The sequence below is a fragment of the Ictidomys tridecemlineatus genome, chromosome 2 (assembly GCF_052094955.1).
Source record: "Ictidomys tridecemlineatus isolate mIctTri1 chromosome 2, mIctTri1.hap1, whole genome shotgun sequence".
Classification (NCBI taxonomy): domain Eukaryota; kingdom Metazoa; phylum Chordata; class Mammalia; order Rodentia; family Sciuridae; genus Ictidomys; species Ictidomys tridecemlineatus.
The window spans coordinates 173,256,957-173,280,657 of NC_135478.1; the positions used below are offsets into that span (position 1 = coordinate 173,256,957).

Sequence of the window (23,701 nt, forward strand, 5' to 3'; positions counted from 1 at the left end):
AGCTTTGCCCATGTGGAAAATTGTACTAAGAAGCATTTTATGGAGCTGTTGGAAGATAAAGAATTTGTCAGAGAAAACTAAACAAGTGAAAAAAAACATTGGACATGAAATACAAAAGATTACACATACACATATACAAAGGAATCATCCAACTATTCTCTCAACAGTAACAAATATTTGGTTATTAAATATATATATATATATCCACTGGGATTACAGGTGTATACCAGCATGCTCAGCTACTATAATGAGATTCTCAATGGTGGGTACCTTAAAAACATGTCCATTTTTACTTTCCAAGTGTTTGAACAATTAAGTCTTAGAGAAAAATGGGTAACTCCAGTAGCTTATATATATATGTATATATATATACATATATATATAATGAAAACTCTAAATATGGATTTAACCCAAAATTGTGAAATAATATTAGAAAGATGGGGGAGAATATAGCTGAAAATGTTCAAATATTCATTGTTTTAAAGATCATTAACATTCACATATCCCAAATCATTCAATACTACAAAAAGCCTCTGTTTTCATTAGAATTAAATTCTGGAACTATATTTTCAAGGAAAAACTTCAGTGAAATGGTCTGATTTTTGTCTTAGAATATTTCACAAGTCACTCTAAGGGGGAAAAAATGCAAAGCAAAAGCTATAAAAGTCACAAGATCCATACAAATTATATTGGTTTTCAGAATCATTGAAGCCACATAATATCTAATGATATGTTGCTTATCTTAATTTTTTTTTTTTTTTGATGCAGTGGGCACCAAGGATTGAACTCAGGGGCACTGGACCACTGGGCCACATCCCCAGACCTATTTTGTATTTATCTGGAGACAAGGTCTCACTGAGCTGCTTAGCATCTTGCTTTTCCTGAGGCTGGCTTTGAACTCGTGATCCTCCTGCTGAGGCCTCCAGAACCACTGGGATTACAGGTGTGTACCAGCATGCCCAGCTACTATAATGAGATTCTCAATGGTGGATACCTTAAAAACATGTCCATTTTTACTTTCCAAGTGTTTGAACAATTAAGTCTTAGAGAAAAATGGGGTAACTCCAGTAGCTTATCTCTATAAGCACCAAATCTAGTTATTTTCCAGGTTTATTTTGTTTTTGGTTTTGTTTGCCATAATGAGGACTGAACCTAGAGGCAGTTTACCACTGAACTACATCCCTAGCCCTTTCTTCTTATTATTATTTTTTTATTTTGAAACAGAGTCTTAAGTTGCCAAGGCTGCCTTGAACTTGCCATCCTCCTGTATCAGCTCACAAATCACTGGGATTACAGACATGAGCCACCAGGCCCAGCTATTTCTAGTTTTAAGAATCTAAACTATTCTGCACTTTTTATAAGAAAAAAATTTAACCTTTATTTGATGAATTAGACTATCATGTAAGTCAGCTATAGCACTATCACCACATGACCTGAAGAGATGTTAGGTGCATAAGGTATTGGTCATTATATTCAACGAGCCTACACTAGTAAGCCTAGCTTTCAAATTTTAGGTCAGTGATCCTTGATTCTGTCAGGACTGACCCATCTTTTAGTTTATTGATGAGATTAAAAAATTAAAAACCATGCTTCAGACTGAACATTTACTAAATGGCTTGCCAGGTCCATTCATATATGCACTTTCATTCAATCCGAACACTTTGTTAGAATATAACCAACATAAAAATAAAGCTGTTCTAATGAGTTTTAAAAACTCTAAATAAGTACAGGAGCTTAATAGTTTAGTAAAATTGGGAGTGGCCAGTTCTTCTGGGAACTACATACATCAATTTTGTCTTTTGTTGAGGGAAAATCTATTTTCCTTCTTTAAATATCGTTAGAGCTTACTTTAGTTCTGACTCAAGATTACTGAATCGAGCTGGAGTTGTAGCTTGATGGTAGAGCACTTGCACCACACACACACAAAAAATTATCATTGAGATACTAAAAAGCAAGCTAGGTGTGGTGGCACACATCTGTAATTCCAACAGGTCAGGAATCTGAGGCAAGAGGATTGTGAGTTCAAAGCCAGACTCAGTAACTTGGCCCTAAGCAACAGAGCAAAACCCTACATCTACATAAAATATTTTTAAAAGGCTGAGGCTGAGGATGTGGCTTAGTGGTTAAGTACCCGTGGGTTCTATCCCCAGTACCAAAAACAAACAAAAAATACTAAAAAGCAATATTTTTCTTTGATTTTTAGTTTTTTCTCAAAACAACAGGATTTTTAAATAAATAAATAGATAAAATAGCATTTTTGTACAAAAAAGATTACAAAAGTTAATATCTAGTCATTCCTTAAAAAATCCATTTAGGTTGTGGGAAAAGCCTAATATAAAAGGTATCATTGTTGGGGCTGCAGTAGTGGCTCAGTGTGGAACACTTGCCCAGCCTGTGTGAGGCCCTGGGTTCAATCCTCAGCACCACATATAAATAAATAAATAAAAGACCCATTGACAACTAAAACATATTTTTTTAAAAGCTATCCTTGTTTATATTTAGGCTTAAAAATGTAAGCGGTAGCACTCAAGAGAATTCTGGGCCTAGCATGGTAGCTCAGGTTTTTAATCCTAGGGATTTGGGAGGCTGAGGCAGGAGTATCTCAAATTTAAAGCCAACCTGGACAACTTAGTGAGCCCCTGTCTCAAAATAAAAAACAAAAAGGACTGAGAATGTAGCTCAATGGTAGTGTACCCCTGGGTTCAATCCCCAATACCAAAAAAAAAAAAAAAAAAAAAGAAGGAGAAGAAGAAAAAAGAGGGAAAAAACCGATTCTAAATGTAATTTAAAACATTATAAAAATTTTGCTTTCACGGTCATTTCACTTTTTTTTTTCCTGGTAATTGTGATTGAACCAAGGGCCTCACACATGCCAAGCAAGCACTATACCCTTAAACTACGTCCCCAGTCCTTTTTGTTGTTGTTGTTGTTGTTGTTGTTCCAGGGATTGTAGGGGCACTCCCCACTGAGCCACATCTCCAGCCCTTTTTTGTATTTTATTTAGAGACAGGGTCTCACTGATTTGCTTAGCACCTTGTTTTTTGCTGAGGCTGGCTTTGAACTTGCAACCCTCCTTCCTCGGCCTCCTAAGTGTACACCACTGCACGTGGCCAGTGCTTTCATTTTTGATACAGGGTCTCACTAAATTGCCCAGGCTGGCCTCAAACTTGCAATCCTCCTGCCTCAGCCTCCAAGTAGCCGAGATTACAATCATAGCACTACAGAGCTACTGAATTTAAAGGACATCTGTTTACACCACATGTTAAGTCAGAATTGTTTTTTTAAAATGCATGCTTATTTATTTTCAGCCATTCCAATATCCATATGTACTTCCTCAGAGAATTTATGAAGCAAATGCAGAGTTTACACACCACAAGTAAGACTGATACCAAGCCACGTTTGGATAGATTTCCAGGCACTTATATTTTATACTTAGGGATTAAAACAAATAGCTTTAAAATATTGACCACTTAAAATTCCTAAGTAAACTCCATCTTCATAACTGCTTTTGTAGAAGCAACAATCTGCAGAAGTGAGAGATCTTTACTTTGCATCAGAATACCTGATGGCAGGTTTGACTTGGATGTCAAAGCTTTGCTATGACAAAAAAAAAAAAAAAAAAAAATTGGAAAGTAACACTGTTACTACATACTCAGGTATAGCTTTTTAAAAAATTACTGTAAAAAATAAGCCATTCTACTTAAAACAGCATTTTTCATGATCTAAGCGACATCAGATCAGCTATGCTAAAACTACTTGCATTTCATTTTTTGCTAAAAAAAAAAAAAGATTTATTTCATAACACTGTAGCAACATATATTTATAATAAATATCATTTCAAACTTTGAGTTTTAAGTTTGTAATCATAGATTTACTTCCCAACCAATCTGCATGTTGTACTACTCTGTCAAATCATTATATATCCACCGCTAAAAGGACCACCTATTTTAAAGAAATAATATCTTGAAAAACTATGAAAAGTCAACATTCAAAAGCAAAAGTGTGTCTCAAAAGGACGCCTAAGAATCGGCCTTTTTCTTATGCTAAAACATTTTGTAACCACTTGATGTGGCCAAAACACGTCAAAGCTCCTGATTTTTATTATTTGCTGCAGAAAAAGAGAATATGGCTGAAAATTCTTCTGAAGGGTGATATTTCAAATAGGACCCCTCAAAACACTTAAGAATACGGAGTGGAGAGGAGGGTGGAGGCTGGGTACCTTATGAAACAGCACACTTGGGGCCCTGCACACTACCTCACTTCCCTAATAGGGATGAAATGCTCAGGCCTCTGGTAGCTTCCAGCTGACGCCAATGCTCTCCACACCCCTTTTTTGATAGGATTTTCTGGTGTCGGAGGTTGGGTCCCAAAAACAAATCCCTATGATCACATCTAAACAGTTTATTTACTTATCAAGCATCTTTTAAAGACCGAGTCCTTCTCGTTTGTTCCTATCTCCCTCCCTAACAAGCATACCTAGAAGGGTCCTCCAGACCGATTTCTACAAATGCTGCAGCTCGTTAACTGGGAGGAAAAACCATATAGAGTTTAGGCCATTCCCCTCTCTGCCACCAAAATTACAGACTCCATTTCCTGTCCCCTTGAGGACTGCAAAATCGCCCGAGAACCTGACTCCTCCCGCCTGTCCAGACTGGCGCACGCCGCGGCCGCGCTCCCCCTTCCCGGGCCCCCAGCGCTTAAGGGTGGCGGGGACCTGGGCGTCCCCTCCCCTCCCCCGCGCGAGCCAGCACCCACCTCGCGGCAGCGGCTTCACCTCCCCGTTCTCCTCCCGGGCGGCCCCGCCAAGGCCGTGCCTCCTCTTCTCCTTCTCCCGCTTTTCCTTAGGTCTGCGTGGCTTGGGGTTAGCCGAGGAAGCGGCGGCCGGCAGCAGGAGATGGTGAGGCTGGGCGTGCAGCAGCGTAGGAGGGACCAGCAGTTTGCGCGGCACCGGCTGAGACAAGGAAGCGGAGGCTGAAGAGGGGACCGCCGAACCCGCGGAGAAAGAGAAACAGCTCCGAGAAGACGACGGAGATGGGGTAGCAGAAAGAGCAGAGAAGCTCCAAGACGCGGGGCTGCCATAGCTCTGAGGCGAAGGTGCCACGGGCGGCTGCAGCTGCCTGCTGTTCCCGCCGCTACCCCCTTCTCCGTTCACTCTCCGCGGCGCCTTCTTCTCCTCAGTCCGGACCTTCTTTGCGGACAGAGAACCCGGTGGATCCCGAGAGGAAGATTGAAGCTTGCCAAATGGTTCTTTCTCGGAAACGACGGAGGCAGAGGCGGCGGCGGCGCCGTGCACTGGGCTCGGCGGTTCCGCCATCTTGCGCTCCTGTTGTATTTACTCTCCTCCGCTCCCTGGCGCGAGGCAAGGGGCGGGTCCTCTGCCAGGGGCGGGGCGGGGGCGGGGCTGCCGGGCCACCGGCCGGGTCTTTCATAGGGTGAGACGTACTGAGGGATCCATCTAGAATCCAATCAAAGGTGCGGGCAGAAAGCGAAGGGTTGGAATTGCCAAGCGGACTTGCTTTGGAGGTCAGAGCTCCGCGGGGTGCGGCTAGTTAGGGGGAACTGTTGGAGGGGAGGGTCTCCGACTGTCGCCAGTGTGAACTCGGGTGCCCTATGAGAGTGTCTGGGACACTCTGGACCCCAAATCTGCCCCGACCGAGGGCGCGTTTGTCCCCGCCTCGAAGACTTTGTTGCAGTTGTACCACTTTCTCTTCCCTTTTCCCCCGGCGTGCCTTTCCCTTCCTGCCTCTGCGCGTTCGGAAAGCTGTTTTTCGGGGATGCTTAGCTCAGAGAAGTGTTGGGGAGAAATAAATCCTTTCTTTTGTTAGTCGGTAGTCAATTGATGGGAGGGGCTAAAAAAATCACTTATTGTGGTGACAAGATGTATTACTATTGCTAAGATCGTGAACGCTCGTGCTTTGAGGGAAGATAAAGTCCTATGAACAGGATACTTCCTTTGGGATTACTTCCGAGCTTGAAGGTAAGATATCCCCTGGGCTTGAAGAGTTTTAAAATTGTGAGTGGTCCCTTAAAGGTTTTAATTTTTTTTTTGTAATAATAACTTAAACTCGTCAAGAAAATGCGATATTACTAAGTGTTTGAAGACAAAAAAAAATTGAACTTCTGTATTTTATTGTGTAGTAGCGCCGAGTGTCCCATACTTTGAAAGCGGGTGCTTTGATTTTTGGATTAACAAGTAAGGAAGTTGGGGAGACGGGTTGCAATACAGTTGTAACCATAGCAAAGAGCATGCTTTTAACTCTTAGATGTCATAGGACGTCAGAAAGTCAAAAGGAATGAATGTAAAAATAGAAGTAGTCAACTCAGTGGGCCAGTGAGAAGAAATTTTATGATTCTAAGAGGAGTCCTAAATTGCATAGGCTTTCTGGAAACGCTTAAAAGTAACTTTTAAGGAATATCCATTCTTGCGACCTCAGAAAGTTGGAATTCTTTACTTCCGTTTTCTTTCTTTTCCCCCTTGAGATTTGGGAAGGAGTAGTCAAATTTTAACATTGATTTATAGGTATATTTAATTTTAAGTACCTAAAATTTTTACAGTAATGAAATATTTAATTCCTTTTATACATAACAGTAAAAACTTTGTAATTGGAATTGACTGGCATCAATATCTTCATCAATAGTAGCATTGGTGGGAGAATGAACAGAGAGGATAGGTAGGACTGGAAATCATCTGCCAACTCAATGGAGTTGTGACCTTAGGCTGGCTTCACCTGTCACAACCTGTTTTTTTATCTGTTGAATGAGTAAATTTCATCCCATGATCACTAATTTCCTTCCACACTCTAAACTTACGCAGTTTTGAAGAGGGTTTTCAAAATCACACTGAAATCATTATAATTAAAATAATTTCTTAGCCAGGTACATTGGTGCATATCTGTAATCCCAGCTTGGGAGTCTTAAGACAGAAGGATCACAAATTCAAGGCCAGCCTGGGCATTAGCAAGACCCTGTCTCAAAATATAAAATAAAATATGGCTGGAGTGGGGCTCATTGGTGCACACCGGTAATCCCAGCAGCTCTGGAGGCCAAGGCAGAAGGATCAAAAATTCAAAGCCAGCCTCAGCAATTTAGCAAGACCTTGTCTCAAAATAGAGATTAAAATGAGCTGGGGATGTGCTTAGTGGTTAAGTATCCCTGGGTTCAATCCTTGGTCCAAAAAAAAAAAAAAAAATGCCTGGGAATGTTGCTAGATGGTAGACTGACCCATGAGTTCAATCCCTAGTACTGTACTGCAAGGAATAATAAAAGTAATTTATTAATTGTTGGCCCTCCTTATCTAGAGAAGTATCTCATAAACATTAAGGTATGCCTTGGATCTTGTACACTCATTTATCTTCCACACTTGAAGTCTTAAAAATCTAACTTCTTAAAGGTGCAACTAAATGATACTCTTATCTGTGTGAATTTGTTACTCCTTGCACAATAGTACACTATACTACCCTGTTATCAGGCCTGGCCTTAAACTAGCAGAGCCTGGACAAGACCCATGTACCACCTGTCTAAATATTTGAAGTTATAAATCAAGATAACAAACTATAACATAAAATATATTGTATTAAACCTTGACAAATCCACTTTTGTAATGATCTGGAAGGCTAGCTTTAAATTTAGAATTCTCAAGACTCCTCAAACTGATTCTCACCTCTTTCTTCCCCCAACTTCTTCACCTGCCACACTAACTAAGGCCATGTATGGACCCAGCATGTTGAAGCATGTGTCCACATCCCATACTCCCTGAAAATAAGAACAATCAGCAGCTCAGTCTACCGTCAGACTTAGGCAGTCTTCAAGAGATAGGGAGTCTCCTAATAGGCATGGCCACTTGACCTCAGGGATTCCTTGTTCTTTGCAGCAGAAAGAGACAGATTAGATAGGGGCCCCTTACCTTTGCCTAAGGGCAGCACTGTCTGCTATAAAACAGTTTGATTGTAATTAAGTAAGGAAGTGACCAGTAAGGGGAAATGTTTTTCTCTCCTATACAATCTCCCTTTCCATTTTCATTCCTAACATTGTTTAGAAGAGAATATCTACCACTTTCACCAGTTCCTTTTATCATCTCACTAGCCCTAAAAGCCATCCACTTACATCCATGTTCACTGTTCGCACCTGTGCCAAGCACCCCCACTTCTCAACTATATGACTACATTAGCCTTTTTTCTGATCTCCTTGTATTTAAGCTTTTTCACATCTGTTCTCCATTCTACCAACAGAATGCTCTTTTCAAAATCTAAATCTGATCACATCTATTCCTTTGTTCCAGACTTGTCAATGTCTCTTATTGCTCTTAGGATAAGAACAAAATCCTTAGTATGGCCTATAAGACCTTCAGGATCTAGCCCCTTCTTCAATGTAAAAGTAATGTCTTTAGCTTCAGAAGATACCATGTCTTTCAACATAGGAACATTGTATATGTTCCCTCTGCTTGGAATGCTTCCTTTATCTGATGCTTGTATAATGGTTTAGATAATGAACATAAGGGAGGCAGATAGATATTATGAATGTCTCTTATATTTCTAACCTGCATAACAGTAGGTCCGTTCACTGAGCTAGAAATCACTGAAGAGTGACAAGTGTCAGGTAATTCTTTGGCATTGGACTGATTGAATATGAGGTACCTATATCACGTTCTTCAGATCTCAACTCAAACCTCACTTTCTTAGAATAATCTTCCCTTCTCCTTTCAGTCAAGATTAAGTTATTTTTCTGTTTGTTCCTTTTTTGCTTTTTTTAATTGTTGGTATTTGGTGTTCGTTCTCTCATCATCCTTCCCATCCCTTTTCATTCCATCCTCTGTAACCCCTCTACTGAAAACACTACCCTGTGCCCTACTTTTCCATCTTGTCTGAAACTTAACTGCTCTCTGAGAACACACTACATTTTTAAAAGTAGCTTATACTGTCTAAGCTATGGATTATCTCCCCAGTTCCACATTACAGAATTTCAGGTTGTTATTACCCTTTTAATATATGCAAAAAGCCCTTCCCTTTACAAGACCTTTAGGATATCCTGATATCATCCTTCAGTGACTTCCTGATCATTTTAATACACTTTTTGAAGATTTTGATACTTGGCTTGTTATACTCCTCCATCCTCCAACCATCATTTTAGCTGACTTCAATGTTCATGCTAATGATCCATCTAATTGCTCTAGGCTCAGTGTTTCTTCTCAGCCCTATACTTTCATTTGGTTTCAGCCACAAACTCCAATGGGCCCTCCCTGGTTTTTTTCATTACCCCCAAATCTTCCATGTCTGAAATTCTAAACAATAGTGTTTAGTATTCAGTTTGCAAGGGCTAAGGGTGTAGCTCAGTGGTAGAACATTTGCCTAGCATGCACTAGTTCCTGGGTTCCATCCCCAGCACCAAAAAAAGAAAGAAAGAAATCAGCTTTCTGACTCTTTTACACCATGCTCTAGCCCTTTGACCTCATGATTCCATCTTTTTTCACCTACAATAATTGTCAAATAAAATGCAGGCTATATACAGTGTTGGAGCATATTTATTCTTAAAAATATTCTGTTTATCTGAAATTCAAATTTTTCTGGGCCTTTTTTTCCCCAACAAATTTGACAGCCCTGCATTGATTTATCCCATCTATATTTTTTTCCCTATCTAGCTGGAACATGTATTATATTATTTGCTTTGGTTTTTGGGTGTGTTTTTGTTTTTGTTGCAGTACTGGGGATTGAACCCAAGGGTGCTCTACTATTGAGCTGCACCTCTCACTCTTTTTTATTTTTTATTTTGAAACATTGCGCAATTGCCCAGGCTGGCCTTGAACTTGTAATACTCCTGCCTTAGCATCCCAAGTAGCTTGATTTACAGGGGTTCCCCACCATACCCAGCTGTGTTATATTATTTGTACTGAACATTTGCCAGCATCTTGATTCCTTGCTCCCTAATTCTCTTCATCTCTGAACTATCCCCAGCCTCAGGACATTAACATCTACCTACTTTTCTGTATCCAGGCTGCCAATCTTTGCCCCCCACCCTTTTGTTTGTTTGTTTGACAGTGTTGGGGATTCTTAGGAAAGTGCATTCCTTTTTGTTTGTTTGTTTGTTTTTGTTTTTGTACCAGAGATTGAACTCAGGGGTATTCACATCCTCAACCTTATTTTGTATTTTATTTAAAGAGGGTCTCACTGAGTTGCTCAGTGCTTCGCTATTGCTGAGGCTAGCTTTGAACTTGAGATTCTCCTGCTTCAGCCCCCAGAGCTGCTGGGATTACAGGCATGCACCACCAAGCCCAGCTATGCTTTCTTTTTTAATCATTCTGTATACTTTCATGTAATATTATTCATCACAGTGTCTTCCAGTATCTCATAAGTGCTCTTTTTCTCCTGCCTTGACCTTCCTCCTGATTCTTGACTCATAGCCAGGTGCTTAGTGGACATTATCATCTGTGTAACTACAGACACCTCCAGCTTTATACCACCCATTCTCATCCTCCTAAATATCATGCTCTCGCATTCTTTATCCACCTTGTCTTTCTGGCCACAAACCTGGAGACCTTCTCAATACCTTTTATTTTCTCACCCTTCACATTCAGTCACCATCCCATCCCTAGTCAATTTGTCTTCTCAATTCTCACTCTTGCTTCATGCCTTCCAGCCTCAAATCAACTTGTATTTTGCCAACAATTTCATTAACTGTTTTTTTCTGTCTCTATTTTACAAACTATTCTGTGTGCTACTACCAATGATATACAAACCTGGTTATGCTTCACTCCCTTCAGTAATGCCCTATTACATATAGAATAGAAGTCACACTTTTTAATGTAGCCATACAAGCCATTCTTGATACAATCCCAGCACTCCTAACTCACCTACAGCTTCTCTCTATTGCATCTTTTTGGAACTGCGTATACATTGTTTCTTCAGCAAGTTCCCTTTCTCCTTCAAGATTTGGCTGAAATAATATGCTTCCTAGCCTTCCAAATCAGAGTTGATCATTCCTTTGAACTATCATCATTCTGCCTAGGATCAAGGGTAGAAATGTGTTATTTATATTTGTATGCATAATATCTGGGGCATAGTCACTGCTCAATAAATGTATGTTGAAAAGAAGTTAATAGGATACAGGTTTGTGATCTTTATGAGAACCACAGGTTATGTGCAGACTTAAATGCTAACTGTCTTGGTAGGCATTTTAGTCCGTTTTGTGCTACTGTAACAAAACTTCTGGGACTGGGTAATTTTTAGAGACCAGAAATTTATTCTCTCATAGTTCTGGAAGCTAGGCTAGCCAAGGTTAAGACCACTAGGGGTTCTGTTGTCTTATGAAAGCTGTAGAACCTCGAGAAGAGAAACTCCATGTGATGGAAGGTGGAAGGACAAGCAGGACTAATTGCTGTGAGAAGCCTCTTTTATAAGGGCCTTAATCCCAGTCACTAAGAAGGACTCTTCATGGCCTAATTACCTCTTAAAGGCTCCATCCCTTAATGTCATCACACTGGCCATTAAATTTCAATACCTGGATTTTGATGGTGACACAAACTGTAGCAGGTTGGGGGACAGTTGGAATGTTAGGTAATAGTGGTGAGAACTGTGGCAAACTGGGAATACAGATAGTTCCTTAGTTTACCATGGGGTGACATTCCAATAAATGTATCCTAATTGAAAATATGTCAGAAATACATTTAACACAGCCAACCTACCAAACACCATAACTTGGCAACATTCCACAGTACATTGTAGAGTATTGTTTGTTACCCCTTGTGATCCTGTGACTGACTAGAAGCTGTGTTCCACTGCCCAGCATCACTTGAGTATCAGATTGCCTATCACTAGCCTTAAAAAATCAAAATTCAAGTTTTGAAGTATGGTTTCTACTGAATACATCACTTTCACACCATTGTAAAGTCAAAAAATTAGAAGTTGAAATAGAATTAAGTCAGGTCCATCTTTACCTGTCTTATCTATAAATTTCACTTGCTTCTCAGCTTTAGCTGATTGTTCCCATATGGAAGGAAAATGGTCCTACTTGCTAAATGTGTAAGTTTTTTGTTGTTGTTGTTGTTTAGCATGCAGTTTCCTAAGAAACTATGCAAGCCAAACAAAACAACTATGAGTCAGATATAACTCACAGTCTACCAGGCTGAGTCTTCTAGAGAAGAGTGGTTTAATTTTGTTAGAGTGGTTGAGGTAGCTTGTGAAAGCTTTGTTTGTATGTTTTAATAGCCCTACCCTTGCTAATTACTGGAATAGATGCTAAGCAAATATACTCAAACCTTCGATCAGAGTAAATGGGTATTAGCAGTGCTTAGAGCTGTGCTCTGTACCACCTAAAAGCTGGTTTCTCTGTACATGGTGTTCTCCTGTGTTCTTGAGCTGAACGGCATTTTTCACTCTGTAGATAAACTATTCTCTGTCTTTGGCTAAGATTCCTGACCCCCTTGGATGAAGAAAGCAATTCTTTTATATCTTGGTTCCTTGTAGCTTATGCAACTGTATACTGACCTTAGAGACATTTCTACTTCCTTTATGACATGAACGTCTCAAAATTCTACCTTTACCACATTGATCTTCTTATCATTATTTGTCTTTCTCATTTGAAGCAATTACTACCCCTCTGTAATTACTAGATCTATGCTTTAGGAAAGCCTAACCTTTTCAACTTCTGTGCTTTCAGTTCTAGAATATTTAGTCCATATTCTAGAACAGGGGCCCATAACTTGTTTTGTTGCTGAGACTGGCCTCAAACTTGCAATCCTCCTGTCTCAGTTCATGAGTTGCTGGGATTACAGGCATGTGCCACCACACTTGGCAACAGTCAGCAACTTGTTTTGTAAACAGCCAAATAGTAAATATTTTCAGTCTTGCAAACCATGTAGTCTCCAGCAATTACTGGTTGTAGCACAAAAGCAGTCATAGAGGATGTATAAATGAATGGGCATACCTGTGTTTCAATAAAACTTTATCAAAATAGGAGGCAGGATGGATTTACCTGACATAGTTTTCTGACTCTTGCTCTAGGAATTTTTTATTTATTATACCTGACAATAGAATATATTTTGACATATTATATATACATGGAGTATAACTTCCCATTCTTTCAGTTGTACGTGATGTGGAGCTATCACTGATCGTGTATTAATACATGAACATAGAAAAGTTATGTCTAATTCATTCTACTATCTGTCTATGCCCACCCTCTTCCTTCCCTTCATTCCCTTTTGTCTAATCCAAAGTACTTCTATTCTTCCCTCCATGCCCCCTTATTGTGTGTTAGCATCCGCATATCAGAGAAAACATTCAGCCTCTGTTTTTTTTGTTGTTTTTTTTTTAAATCAGCTTTTTTCACTTAGCATGATAGTCTCCAGTTCCATCCATTTACCACCAAATGCAAAAATTTGATTTTTCTTTATGGCTGAGTAATATTCCATTGTTTATGTATACCACATTTTCTTTATTCACTTATCTGTTAAAGGGCACCTAGGTTAGTTCCATTTGCTCTAGGATTTTGATTTTTACCTTTATGTCATGTGAAAAAATAGCTGAAAATCTCATGTGACACTGCCCATTGTTCACCCTGCTACAGCCACACTCATTTTCTCTCTCTTTCTTGAACATGCTCCTTCATTCCTCAGAACCTTTGCCCAGGCTGTTTCTCTTGCCTGGAATAGTTCCTCCCTTGTACCTTTCCTCTTTTTAAATGTCTTCCTTGACCATTTGGTTTAAAGTGGTCTCTTTTATATTCTTCTCTACCACAGCATTCTTTTTCTTTTAGAGCTTACATCACAGTTTATAATCATTTTATAGTTACTTAATTTTTATTACCCATCTCCCTCAGTAAACAGTAAAGCTCCATGAGAGTAAAGGCCATATCTTATTCACCCTGATTAAACAATGTATCCCTGGAATCTAGTACAATGCCTTGTACACATCAAACTTTCATCAAATGATTGTGGAATGGGTAAATCAGTAACTCATCCTAAAATCTAATTAACCAATTTGTTTTTTCAAGAACTTTGAAGGAATCATTTTATAATAGTTCAAAATTACAACCACAGAGAAAAAAAGTCAAAATTTTAGCTTTCTGATGAATCATGTTATACCAAATGTGCATTTCAGTCAATATTGTTGTTTCTTAATATATTAGTACACCAATACTTTGGGGTTTTTTGTTTGTTCAATTGGTTGGTTGGTTGGATTTTGGTACCAGGAATTTAACACAGAGGCTCTTAAACACTGAATCATATCCCCATCCCTTTTTAAATTTTATTTATTTATGTGTTTTAGTTGTAGATGGACTCAATGACTTTATTTTATTTATTTATTTTCATGTGGTACTGAGGATTGAACCCAGTGCTTTACATATGCTCTACCATTGAGTCACAACCTCAGTTTCCTAAATTTATTTTTTGAGATGGTCTCACTAAGTTGCTTAGGGCCTCATTAAGCTGCTCACTCTGGCTTTGAACTTGAAATCCTTCTGCCTCAACTTCCCAAACTGCTGGGATTATACGCATATATTATAAGCACCCAGCTGAATACCTGTACTTTGAACACAACTCAGAATGCCTCTCTATCACTGTTTTGCCAAAGGTGAAGAGTAGCTTTAAATACAAAAACTCCCCAGACCAACATTGCAAACACTCTCTATCCACACCTCACCTTTTGAAAGGACTATTGGAATTAATTATGGAAAAAGGAAACTTTAAGCAACATAAGATCACACTATAACCCTTTATATTTGACAAATAAGACTTCTAGTGAAATATATATATATTTTTTTTTAAGAGAACATATCAAACCATAGATTTATTATTAGATTTTCCAGTATCCACTAACATTGAGCTCTGAAACTAATTATGTCCTTTCCCTCACAGAAATTACAATTATTATTAAATTTAGGAAGTAAAAAAAAAAAAAAAACCTTTTTTATTACAGGTCCAAGAATTGAGAAAAATTACTATTTTATAAATTGGTCATTATTTAAACACATGAAGTGTTTGTTTTTTGTTTGTTTGTTTAAGTAAATATTACCCAGGCACAGCTGTACAGACCTATAATTCCAGTGACTTGGGAGTCTGAGGCAGGAAGATTGCAATTCAAGGTCAGCCTGTGCAACTTAGTAAGATACTCCCTCAAAATTTTCAAAAAAGGACTGGGAAAGCTAAGCTGTAGAGCACCCCTGGGTTCAATCCCCAGCACTAGTGGGGGGAAATAATCACTAGGAGATTGGGCTATAGGGAAAAAGTCAAAACAGCCAGAAAAGACAGCCTTTGTTTAGTAATATAGTATCCAAAAATAATTTTCTTATATAAGTAAAGGGCAAATGTGGGGACAATGGGAGAGAATCGCCTGTTTCATTTGACTGCCACAGTCAGTTTACCTGTATATCAGTTTTTTACAGGCTTCTCCTTTTCTCTGACATTATTAAATGGTAGAGGCCTCAAGTATCAACTCAACAGCCTTTTTGCCCCCTCATTATTCTTTTTCCTTGCCAATCTCAAAAAATGTTCATAACTTAAATAAATTGTATTTATTTATTTAGATTCTAGGGATTGAACCGAAGGCCATTCTACCACTACCACTAAGCTAAATCCCCAGCCCAGCACCCCCCATTTTTTGAGATAAGGTCTTGCTAAGGTGCCAAGGCTGACCTCAAATTTCTGATCCTTCTATCTGCCTCCTGAGTTGCTGGGAGTACAGGCACTTACCACTACACCCAGCTAAATTATGTTAATGGCTCCCCGATTTATATCTCTAAATCTGACTGTCACTCTTGTGTTTTGACCTAACTGCCCAGCAGCTTCCACAAATAATGTCAACACTTCAAACTCCACACGTCAGTGGCTGAGATTGCTAGTTTCCTTCTAAGTATCTGTTTTCCTCCCCCTTTTCTACTGTTTATATTAAGGGACAGACAGATGAGGATGATGAGAACACAAGGTTAAGAGAATAATTCTATAAAATGGGCCCACAGTGCTGACTCCCACATGCTTTCTTTTTCAAGAAACAATTTACCTGCAACCCTGCCTGGCCTCAGTGGACAGGGTGTGTCACATTCCTCAGCAAACTACCTGTTCACTACAGGAGAAATGCAGGCTCAACATAACCTTGATAAGAGGAGCCCAAGTTACTCTGAAGGAAGAGACTTTCATGACCAGATCCTGAAACTCTGGGAGATAAAGATAATTCCTCCTAACCATAAAATCTTGAAGAATATATGGTTAAGAATCCAATTAGAACTGGTCAGCACGGGCCTAGGTGACCTAGAGTTGTCATGACAGTGGGGACTTGACTTGGATGGGACTCACTGGAAACTTCTCTGGGATCTCCAATAAAACTGGAGTGCAGGAGAGGCACATGATCCGTTTCCTCCATGAGAGGACTCATTCTGTCCCTCAAGTGTGTCCCCTTTCCCTTTTCCTGTCCCTTCAATAAACTCATGCCTATTGTTCTGAGTGACAAGTCTGAAATCTTTCTGACTTGGTGGCAAGAATTGGGATTTGAAGAGGGGAATTTCCAGTGCCTCAGTTTCTTAGAAGGCCCTAGCTCTGTACACCTGAACCCTCATTTCATCGAGATTGCAAAGTAAGGGAGAGGCAGGTTGCCCAATCTCCTTTATTCCTAGGCACGGCAGTGAGATATCAGAGGAAGTCTTTGGGAGAGGCTTTCAGGAAAGCTCCCCATAGGTGGGGGGATTAGCCTCTTTTCCCTGCTTCCTTCCTTAATCTCCAAGAAGTGGGGGGAATGGGCAGGAACTGTCAAGACTGTAAAATTTCAGGCTGTATTTTTCTTATTCAACATTTCAACTGGCACAGGCCTCTAATCCCATCAACTTGGGAAACTGAGGCAGCATCATAAGCTGAGGCCAACCTCAGCTACCTGGCAACACGCTGTCTCAAAATTTATAAAAGAGCTGGGAATGTAGTTCAGTGGTAAAGCACCCCTGAGTTCAATCCCCAGTAACACATACAAACACAAACACACAATTTTTTTTTCCAGTAGTTCAGGTAAATTGAATTCTTTCCTTTTAGTCAGTAATATCATTTTACAACAAATGTGGCCTAACTACTTGTTCAACCACAGTCTTCCTTCTAGTTTGAATATGTGCTTTGCTCTGGAAAGGAGGGAAAATTTAGTTCAAAGTTATAAGTAATCAGCCACTGCTTGAAAACTTTACTAGAGAGCCAGTAGCAACCACAAAACAGGAAGCAGAAAGTAGAAAAAAGAAGCCAAACAGTAAGTAGAAACCATCAGTAAATGTCTCTTAGGTTACTTTTGCTGCTAGGATTTTTATATGGAAGGAAATCAGATCATCTTGATACCTATTTTAAGAAAGAGATGGGAGCCTATTAAAGGTAAGAGAGGCCAGGTGTGGTGGCACACGCCTGTCATCCAGTAGCACATAGGCATAGGCAGTAGGATCCCAAATTTGAGGCCAGCTTGGGCAACTTAATGAGACTCTGTCTCAAAACAAAAAGTAACATCAGTGGTAGAGTACCCTCAGGTTCAGTCCACAGCACCATAAAATAAATAAATAAAGGTACGATGGCAGCCCTATTCAGCAGTATAAATCTCTAAAAAGAAAAGCATCTGTTTATAGTCCTAGGAAAAGGGAACTATTTTAGTGAAGAACTAATGAGTAGAAAGCAAAGTGTATCATGATCTCGAAGCCTAGGTATGGTAAAGAAGTATAAAGAAAAATGATAAACTTATAAAACTCATTTCTTGAAAAAACAATCCTGTATTTAAGTTGTGAATTTTCTTTACCATATACCCTTTACTTTCTTTTTGAGCATACCTCCAGAGTAACCATTCTCACTTTCACAGTTTCAGCCACTCTTCAAACTATTACTGTGAGTAGGAGGATAGTGTTTACTGAGTGCCTCGTGTCCAGGACGCAAGAAAAGACCACTGACTCCAATTAAAATCAAATTAAAGCAAGCTTATTATTTCGACCAGCTGGGCTGCCTCTCCCCCACAAAAACCTCGGGAACCAGACAGCCCTGCAGCTTTCCTGCAGCCCAGTTTTATAGCCCAGAAAATTACACAAAGGGAGGTTACAGATAACAAAACTCTGACGAGCATAACACAAATGGTAGTTTACATTTTTGCTCGCCCCGACATCAGAATTTATGAAGGTCATTAGAGCCTCAGAGAGGTTCGTTGTCTGGCCAGGGAAGGCCAAGATTGATGAGGCATCACTGAAGTTTCACAGAGGGCTGCTGTCTGGCCAGAGAGCCAGGCATGGGTGAGTTCAAGGCACGGGCAGGCATTCCAAGCAGGTTCAGAATTTGCAGTAATTTCTAGTAAAGGCGAAATTATCTTTTCACGGCTTTGTGGTGAGATGGCTCCCAATTTTGAGAGAAAATCAGGTTGGGTCTATCATATGTGTCATATTTATGAATGTTTTGCGTCATCCCACCTTTAGAAAGTTTTCCAAAGGAATTTTTCAAAATTGAGCTAGAGTCCCTTGTTTTATCTGGCTCTGACTAATTTTTTTTTTTCTAATCTGTCCTACCTTGCAAGAAGAAACAGAAATCTGAAGCAACAAAATTTTAAATCCAAATTGTATATACCTTGTAGTTCTTTCTGTCTTTCTGTGTACACTTTATAGTGAATTGTCAGTTCACAGGCATGAATATTAGAAGCACACAGTTCCTCTTAAATGTTGTTTGATGTTGATGCCAGGTGCTTCAATGATAATCATAGGAAAAGAAGCCTAAAATTATACAGCATTAATACAAACTACAGTCATACTGTGGGATGCTTATAAAGAAGAAATAACTTGAGTTCAGAGATGAAATGCCTCTTCTGCTCCAGGTAGTGGCATTAAACACAAAAACATAAATACATTAGTAGTATCTGATCATTATTATTTGCAAACATGAAAGACATCATTATTTTTAATTCTTTTAACAGACATTTAATGTCTGGCAAATTGTGACAACTGAAAGCACAAGTCATATTTACATCAATTTATATTGTCTCTTTCACCCCATAATCTGTTATATTTATAAATGACAGGTTTAGTAGTTTTGTTTTTACTAATCAATGATGTTATTATTTTTGAATGTTTCTTTATTCCTGAGTTTATTACTACTGTAGAGATACTTTTCTTTTTTCTTTCTTTCTTTTTTTTTTTTTTTTTTTTTTTGGCATTACTGGATGCACCACACCCAGCAAAATGGACTCTTCTTGCTATTTATTTGTGCATTCCCTTCTTCAGCTTGTCTTCAAGTGGTTATTAGATAGTCTGTTCTTTCTTATTTGGCTCAGACATTAAGTATTTAGTCAGTAATACTTATTAATCACCCACATGTTGCCAGGTACCTCAGCAGGTTCTAATAATACAGCAAGAGAAGAGGCAGACATGGTCCTTTTCCTTGTGGAGCTAACTTTAATCACATCTTGTTTCCAAGTAATCTTTAGATTGGTGCTTTTTTGTTCAAGACTATGACATCATTTCTTATTGATTTATTCATAAAAACAAATAGTACTGAACATCTGTATTGTACCTAGCAATGTGTGACAATATAGTCAACGATATAATTGAGACATCAGCAGAAAAAATTGAGTATTCTAGGTTAAAATAAGGCAATAGTGGCATGAGCTATGTTCAGTACAAATACATAAGACACATCAACAACTCTAACAGAAGAAGGTAAGAAAGTATTGAAAAAAGATGTGTGAGACAAATTTTTTAAATATTAATAGGCAAAAATGATTGGAAGGACTTTCTAGGAAAAAGCGCATTTGGAAAGAGATATAAAATAATGGCATGTTCAATATGCTATTTGCTATAAGAGGTTCATTGTGGTTCTAATATAAAGGTCATAAAGTACCCCCCCCAAAGGAGAAGAATCTCTGAAATGGGTGAGAGCCAATTTGGGAAAGATATTGGGTGCCTTACATGCTGAGGAGTCAATAAACACATTTTATTAGCATAAGGGTTTTACTGAAGAAGAGTAAAAAATGTTCACATAACTATGTTTCACCTCCTGCTAATCATTTACAGGATTCACCAGGTGGAGCTGAACAATTGTACATGTGGAACAGCACCAATTTGGTTTTAAACTATCTACATAATTCTTAAACACTATTTCAGTTATCACAGAATTTCTTCAAAAAAAACTAATATTGAGAAAACTTGAAATTATGAAATTAGACTTTCCTGTTACTAAATAATTATCAAAATTTTTTTTAAAGAGAGAGTGAGAGAGGGGAGAGAGAGAGAGAGAGAGAATTTTTAATATTTATTTTTTTAGTTCTCGACGGACACAACATCTTTGTTGGTATGTGGTGCTGAGGATCTAACCCGGGCCGCACGCATGCCAGGCGAGCATGCTACCGCTTGAGCCACATCCCCGCCCCCATTTACTGATTCTTTTTTTTTTTAAAGAGAGAGTGAGAGGAGAGAGAGAGAGAGAGAATTTTTAATATTTATTTTTTAGTTCTCGGCGGACACAACATCTTCGTTTGTATGTGGTGCTGAGGATTGAACCCGGGCCGCACGCATGCCAGGCGAGAGCGCTACCGCTTGAGCCACATCCCCAGCCCTTTTTTTTTTTTAAAGAGAGAGTGAGAGGGGGGAGAGAGAGAGAGAGAGAGAGAGAGAGAGAGAGAGAGAGAGAGAGAGAGAGAGAGAGGCATTTACTGATTCTTGATAGTAATTCTTGAGCTATAGGAGTCTTTTTTAAGGAAGTTGGGGCCTAATCTGACATGATGGAGATTTGTGCCTACTTTTTCTTCTATTAGACGCAGTGTCTCTTGTTTAATTCCTAGTCCTTGATCCACTTTGAGTTGAGTTTTGTGCATGGTGAAAGATAGAGGTTTAATTTCATTTTGTTACATATGGATTTCCAGTTTTTCCAGCACCATTTGTTGAAGAGACTATCTTTTATCCAATGTACGTTTTTGGCACTTTTGTGAAATATAAGATAACTGTAATTATGTGGGTTAGTCTCTATGTCTTCTATTCTGTACCATTGGTCTGCAAGTCTAATTTGGTGCTAATACCATGCTGTTTTTGTTACTATTGCTCTGTAGTATAGATTAAGTTCTGGTGTAGTGATGCTACCTGCTTCACTCTTCCTGCTAAGGATTGCTTTACCTATTTTGGGTCTCCTATTTTTCCAGATGAATTTCATGCTTGCTTTTTCTATTTCTATGAGAAATGTCATTGGGATTTTGATTGTAATTGCATGAAATCTGTATAGTGCTTTTGGTAGTATGGTCATTTTTACAATATTAATTCTTCCTATCCAAGAACAAGGTAGGTCTTTCCATCTCCTAAGATCTTCCTTAATTTTTTTCTTTATCATTCTGTAGTTTTCACTGTAGAGGTCTTTTTCACCTCTTTCATTAAGTTGATTCTCAAGTATTTTCTTTTTGTTGAAGCTATTGTAAATGGGGTAGTTTTCCTCATTTCCCTTTCAGAGGATTTGTTACTGATATACAGAAATGCTTTTGATTTATGGGTGTTGATTATGTTCTGGTATGTTGGCCTGGCTTGGGGCTTAGCATAGATAGCTTTTACAATGTTGAGATATGTTCCTGTTATCCCTAGTTTTTCTAGTGTTGAACATGAATGAGTGCTGTATTTTGTCGAATGCTTTTTCTTTTTCTGCATCTATCATCTATTGAGATGATCATATGGTTCTTTTTTTTTTTTTTTTGATGGTGGTGCTGGGGATTGAATCCAGGGCCTTATGCATGTGAGGCAAGTCCTCTACCAACTGAGCTATATCCCCAGCCCCAAACATATGGTTCTTATCTTTAAGTCTACTGATGTGATGAATTACATTTATTGATTTCTGTATGATGAACCAACCTTGCATCCCTGGAATGAACCCCACTTGATCATGGTGCACTATCTTTTTGATATGTATTTATATTCAATTTGCCAGAATTTTATTGAGAATTTTTTCATCTATGTTCATTATAGATAGTAGTCTGAAGTTATTTTTTTTATGTGTTGGATATATTTTTATTGTAATGATTCACTGATGATCAAATTATCTGAACAGGCTTTGTGTTAGTCAGCTTTCTGTTCTGACAAAATACCCTAGAGAAATCAACTTAAAGAAGAAAAGACTTATTTTGGCTCATGGTTTCAGAGTTTTCAGTTCATGGTCCGATGGCCCAGTAACTTTTAGGCCTGAGGTGAGGCAAAACATCACGATGGAAATATGTAATGGAAGAAAGCTGCTTATCTTATGGTGTCCAAGACAGACAGAAGAAGGGGCAGAAGAAGAGACAGACAGAAGAAGGGGCCAGGGACAAAATATAACCTGTAAGGGTCCCCCAAAGACCTAATTCCTCCAAATATACTCCACCTCCTAATAGTCCATTAAGTTATGAATCCACAGATGAGGTCCCTCTTACTCCAATCAGTTCTCTAAACCCACCTCTGAACACTGCTGCATTGGGGAATAAGCCTTCAACAAATGAGTCTTGCGGGACATTTAAGGCCCAAACAATATCAATCTTGCCATTTAAAAGTAATCATTTTATATGTACCCTTTTAGAAAACAGAAGAAAAGTCTCTAAATTTTGATTTTAGGGCTATCAGATTGGCTACCTGAGTTATTTTGATCTTGGACAAATGAACCATGGAGACAAAAACCATAATTCTGAAAGACTCCATTGCTATCCCAAGCATATGGTAAAAACTTCCCTACTTCATTGGAGATTGAACCCATGGCCTCATACATGCTAGGCAAGTGCGACAACACTGAGCTAAATCCTCAGCCTTGTTTATATTTTGAAACACAGTCTTGCCGAGTTGTCTAGGCTGGTCTTGAACTTGCCATCCTCCTGCCTCAGCCTCCGGAGTAGTTGAGATTACAGGTCAGTGCTTCCACACCCAGCTGGTGCTAGTTTTTATAATACGCTAAACATATAATAAGAATATGTAGTTCCAAATATTTTTCAGCCTAAAGTAATATAATTCATGGGTGAGGGAAAAAACAAATGTACTAAACCGGACAAGCAGGTTTTTGAGTGTATTAAAGTCCAAAGGTAGCAAAGGTATAGTTAAAGGAGTAGAACAAAAACAAAAAAGTGCTACAAGAACAGTGATGAAAGCAGAGAAAGGAAAGTCCCTTACTGAGAAGTGTATTTTTATGGAGACAGATATTATATTTTTGAACAAGTGGCTGTAGGTCACAGACTGCTGTGTTGACAACAAAGGGGATCAAATTAAAGAGGATGTATAAATTTGTATAAATCCATTCCCACTACTAGAGCACAAGTCTAAGCATAAGCTCTAGCCTCATCCATGTAAATTCCTGTTCTTTCTGCTAACGAGTTATACACAATGTTCTATGATGGGGTAAACTACCTAACATAGTTACTTCTTATTGGACTTAACACATAAGAATTATTATTATTATTGTTGTTGTTAATTTTTGAGACAGGGTCTCTCCAAGTTGCTTAGGGCCTTGCTAATTTGCTGAGGCTAGCCTCAAACTTGTGATCCTCCTACTACAGTCTCCCCAGTTGCAGGGATTATAGGTGTGAGCCATCATGCCCTGCAACACATAAGATTTAATTTGAGGAAAAGTCTAAAACTACTTATCTAAAGGATGGCAGCAAATAAATGTGAATTTAAAAAGTGATAGTATTTAAAAATACTTTGGTTGACCTGGATAAATGAGGCTACAAACTATCAAACATTTCATGGTGCACCAAAATCTAAAATGCAGAAAATATAATATTCAGAAGTA

General features: G+C 38.7%; 1 protein-coding gene and 1 long non-coding RNA gene across 4 annotated transcripts in view; one reads left to right on the plus strand and one right to left on the minus strand.

The window, feature by feature from the left end:
• Rsbn1l (round spermatid basic protein 1 like) overlaps positions 1-5,395 on the minus strand; it is a 70,243-nt gene extending 64,848 nt beyond the window's left edge. Inside the window, exon 1 of one of the 3 annotated variants that reach the window (XM_078040166.1) lies at positions 4,756-5,395. In XM_078040166.1, coding sequence (XP_077896292.1) covers positions 4,756-5,314 — 559 coding nt within the window. In that variant the 5' untranslated portion in view covers positions 5,315-5,395. The remainder of the gene's footprint in view (positions 1-4,755) is intronic. The other 2 variants (XM_078040165.1, XM_005319485.5) reach the window with 2 other exon arrangements.
• Positions 5,396-5,489: 94 nt separating this feature from the next.
• LOC144375399 (uncharacterized) overlaps positions 5,490-23,701 on the plus strand; it is a 28,474-nt gene continuing 10,262 nt past the window's right edge. Inside the window, exon 1 of the long non-coding RNA XR_013435154.1 lies at positions 5,490-5,977. This is a non-coding gene — a long non-coding RNA (uncharacterized LOC144375399). The remainder of the gene's footprint in view (positions 5,978-23,701) is intronic.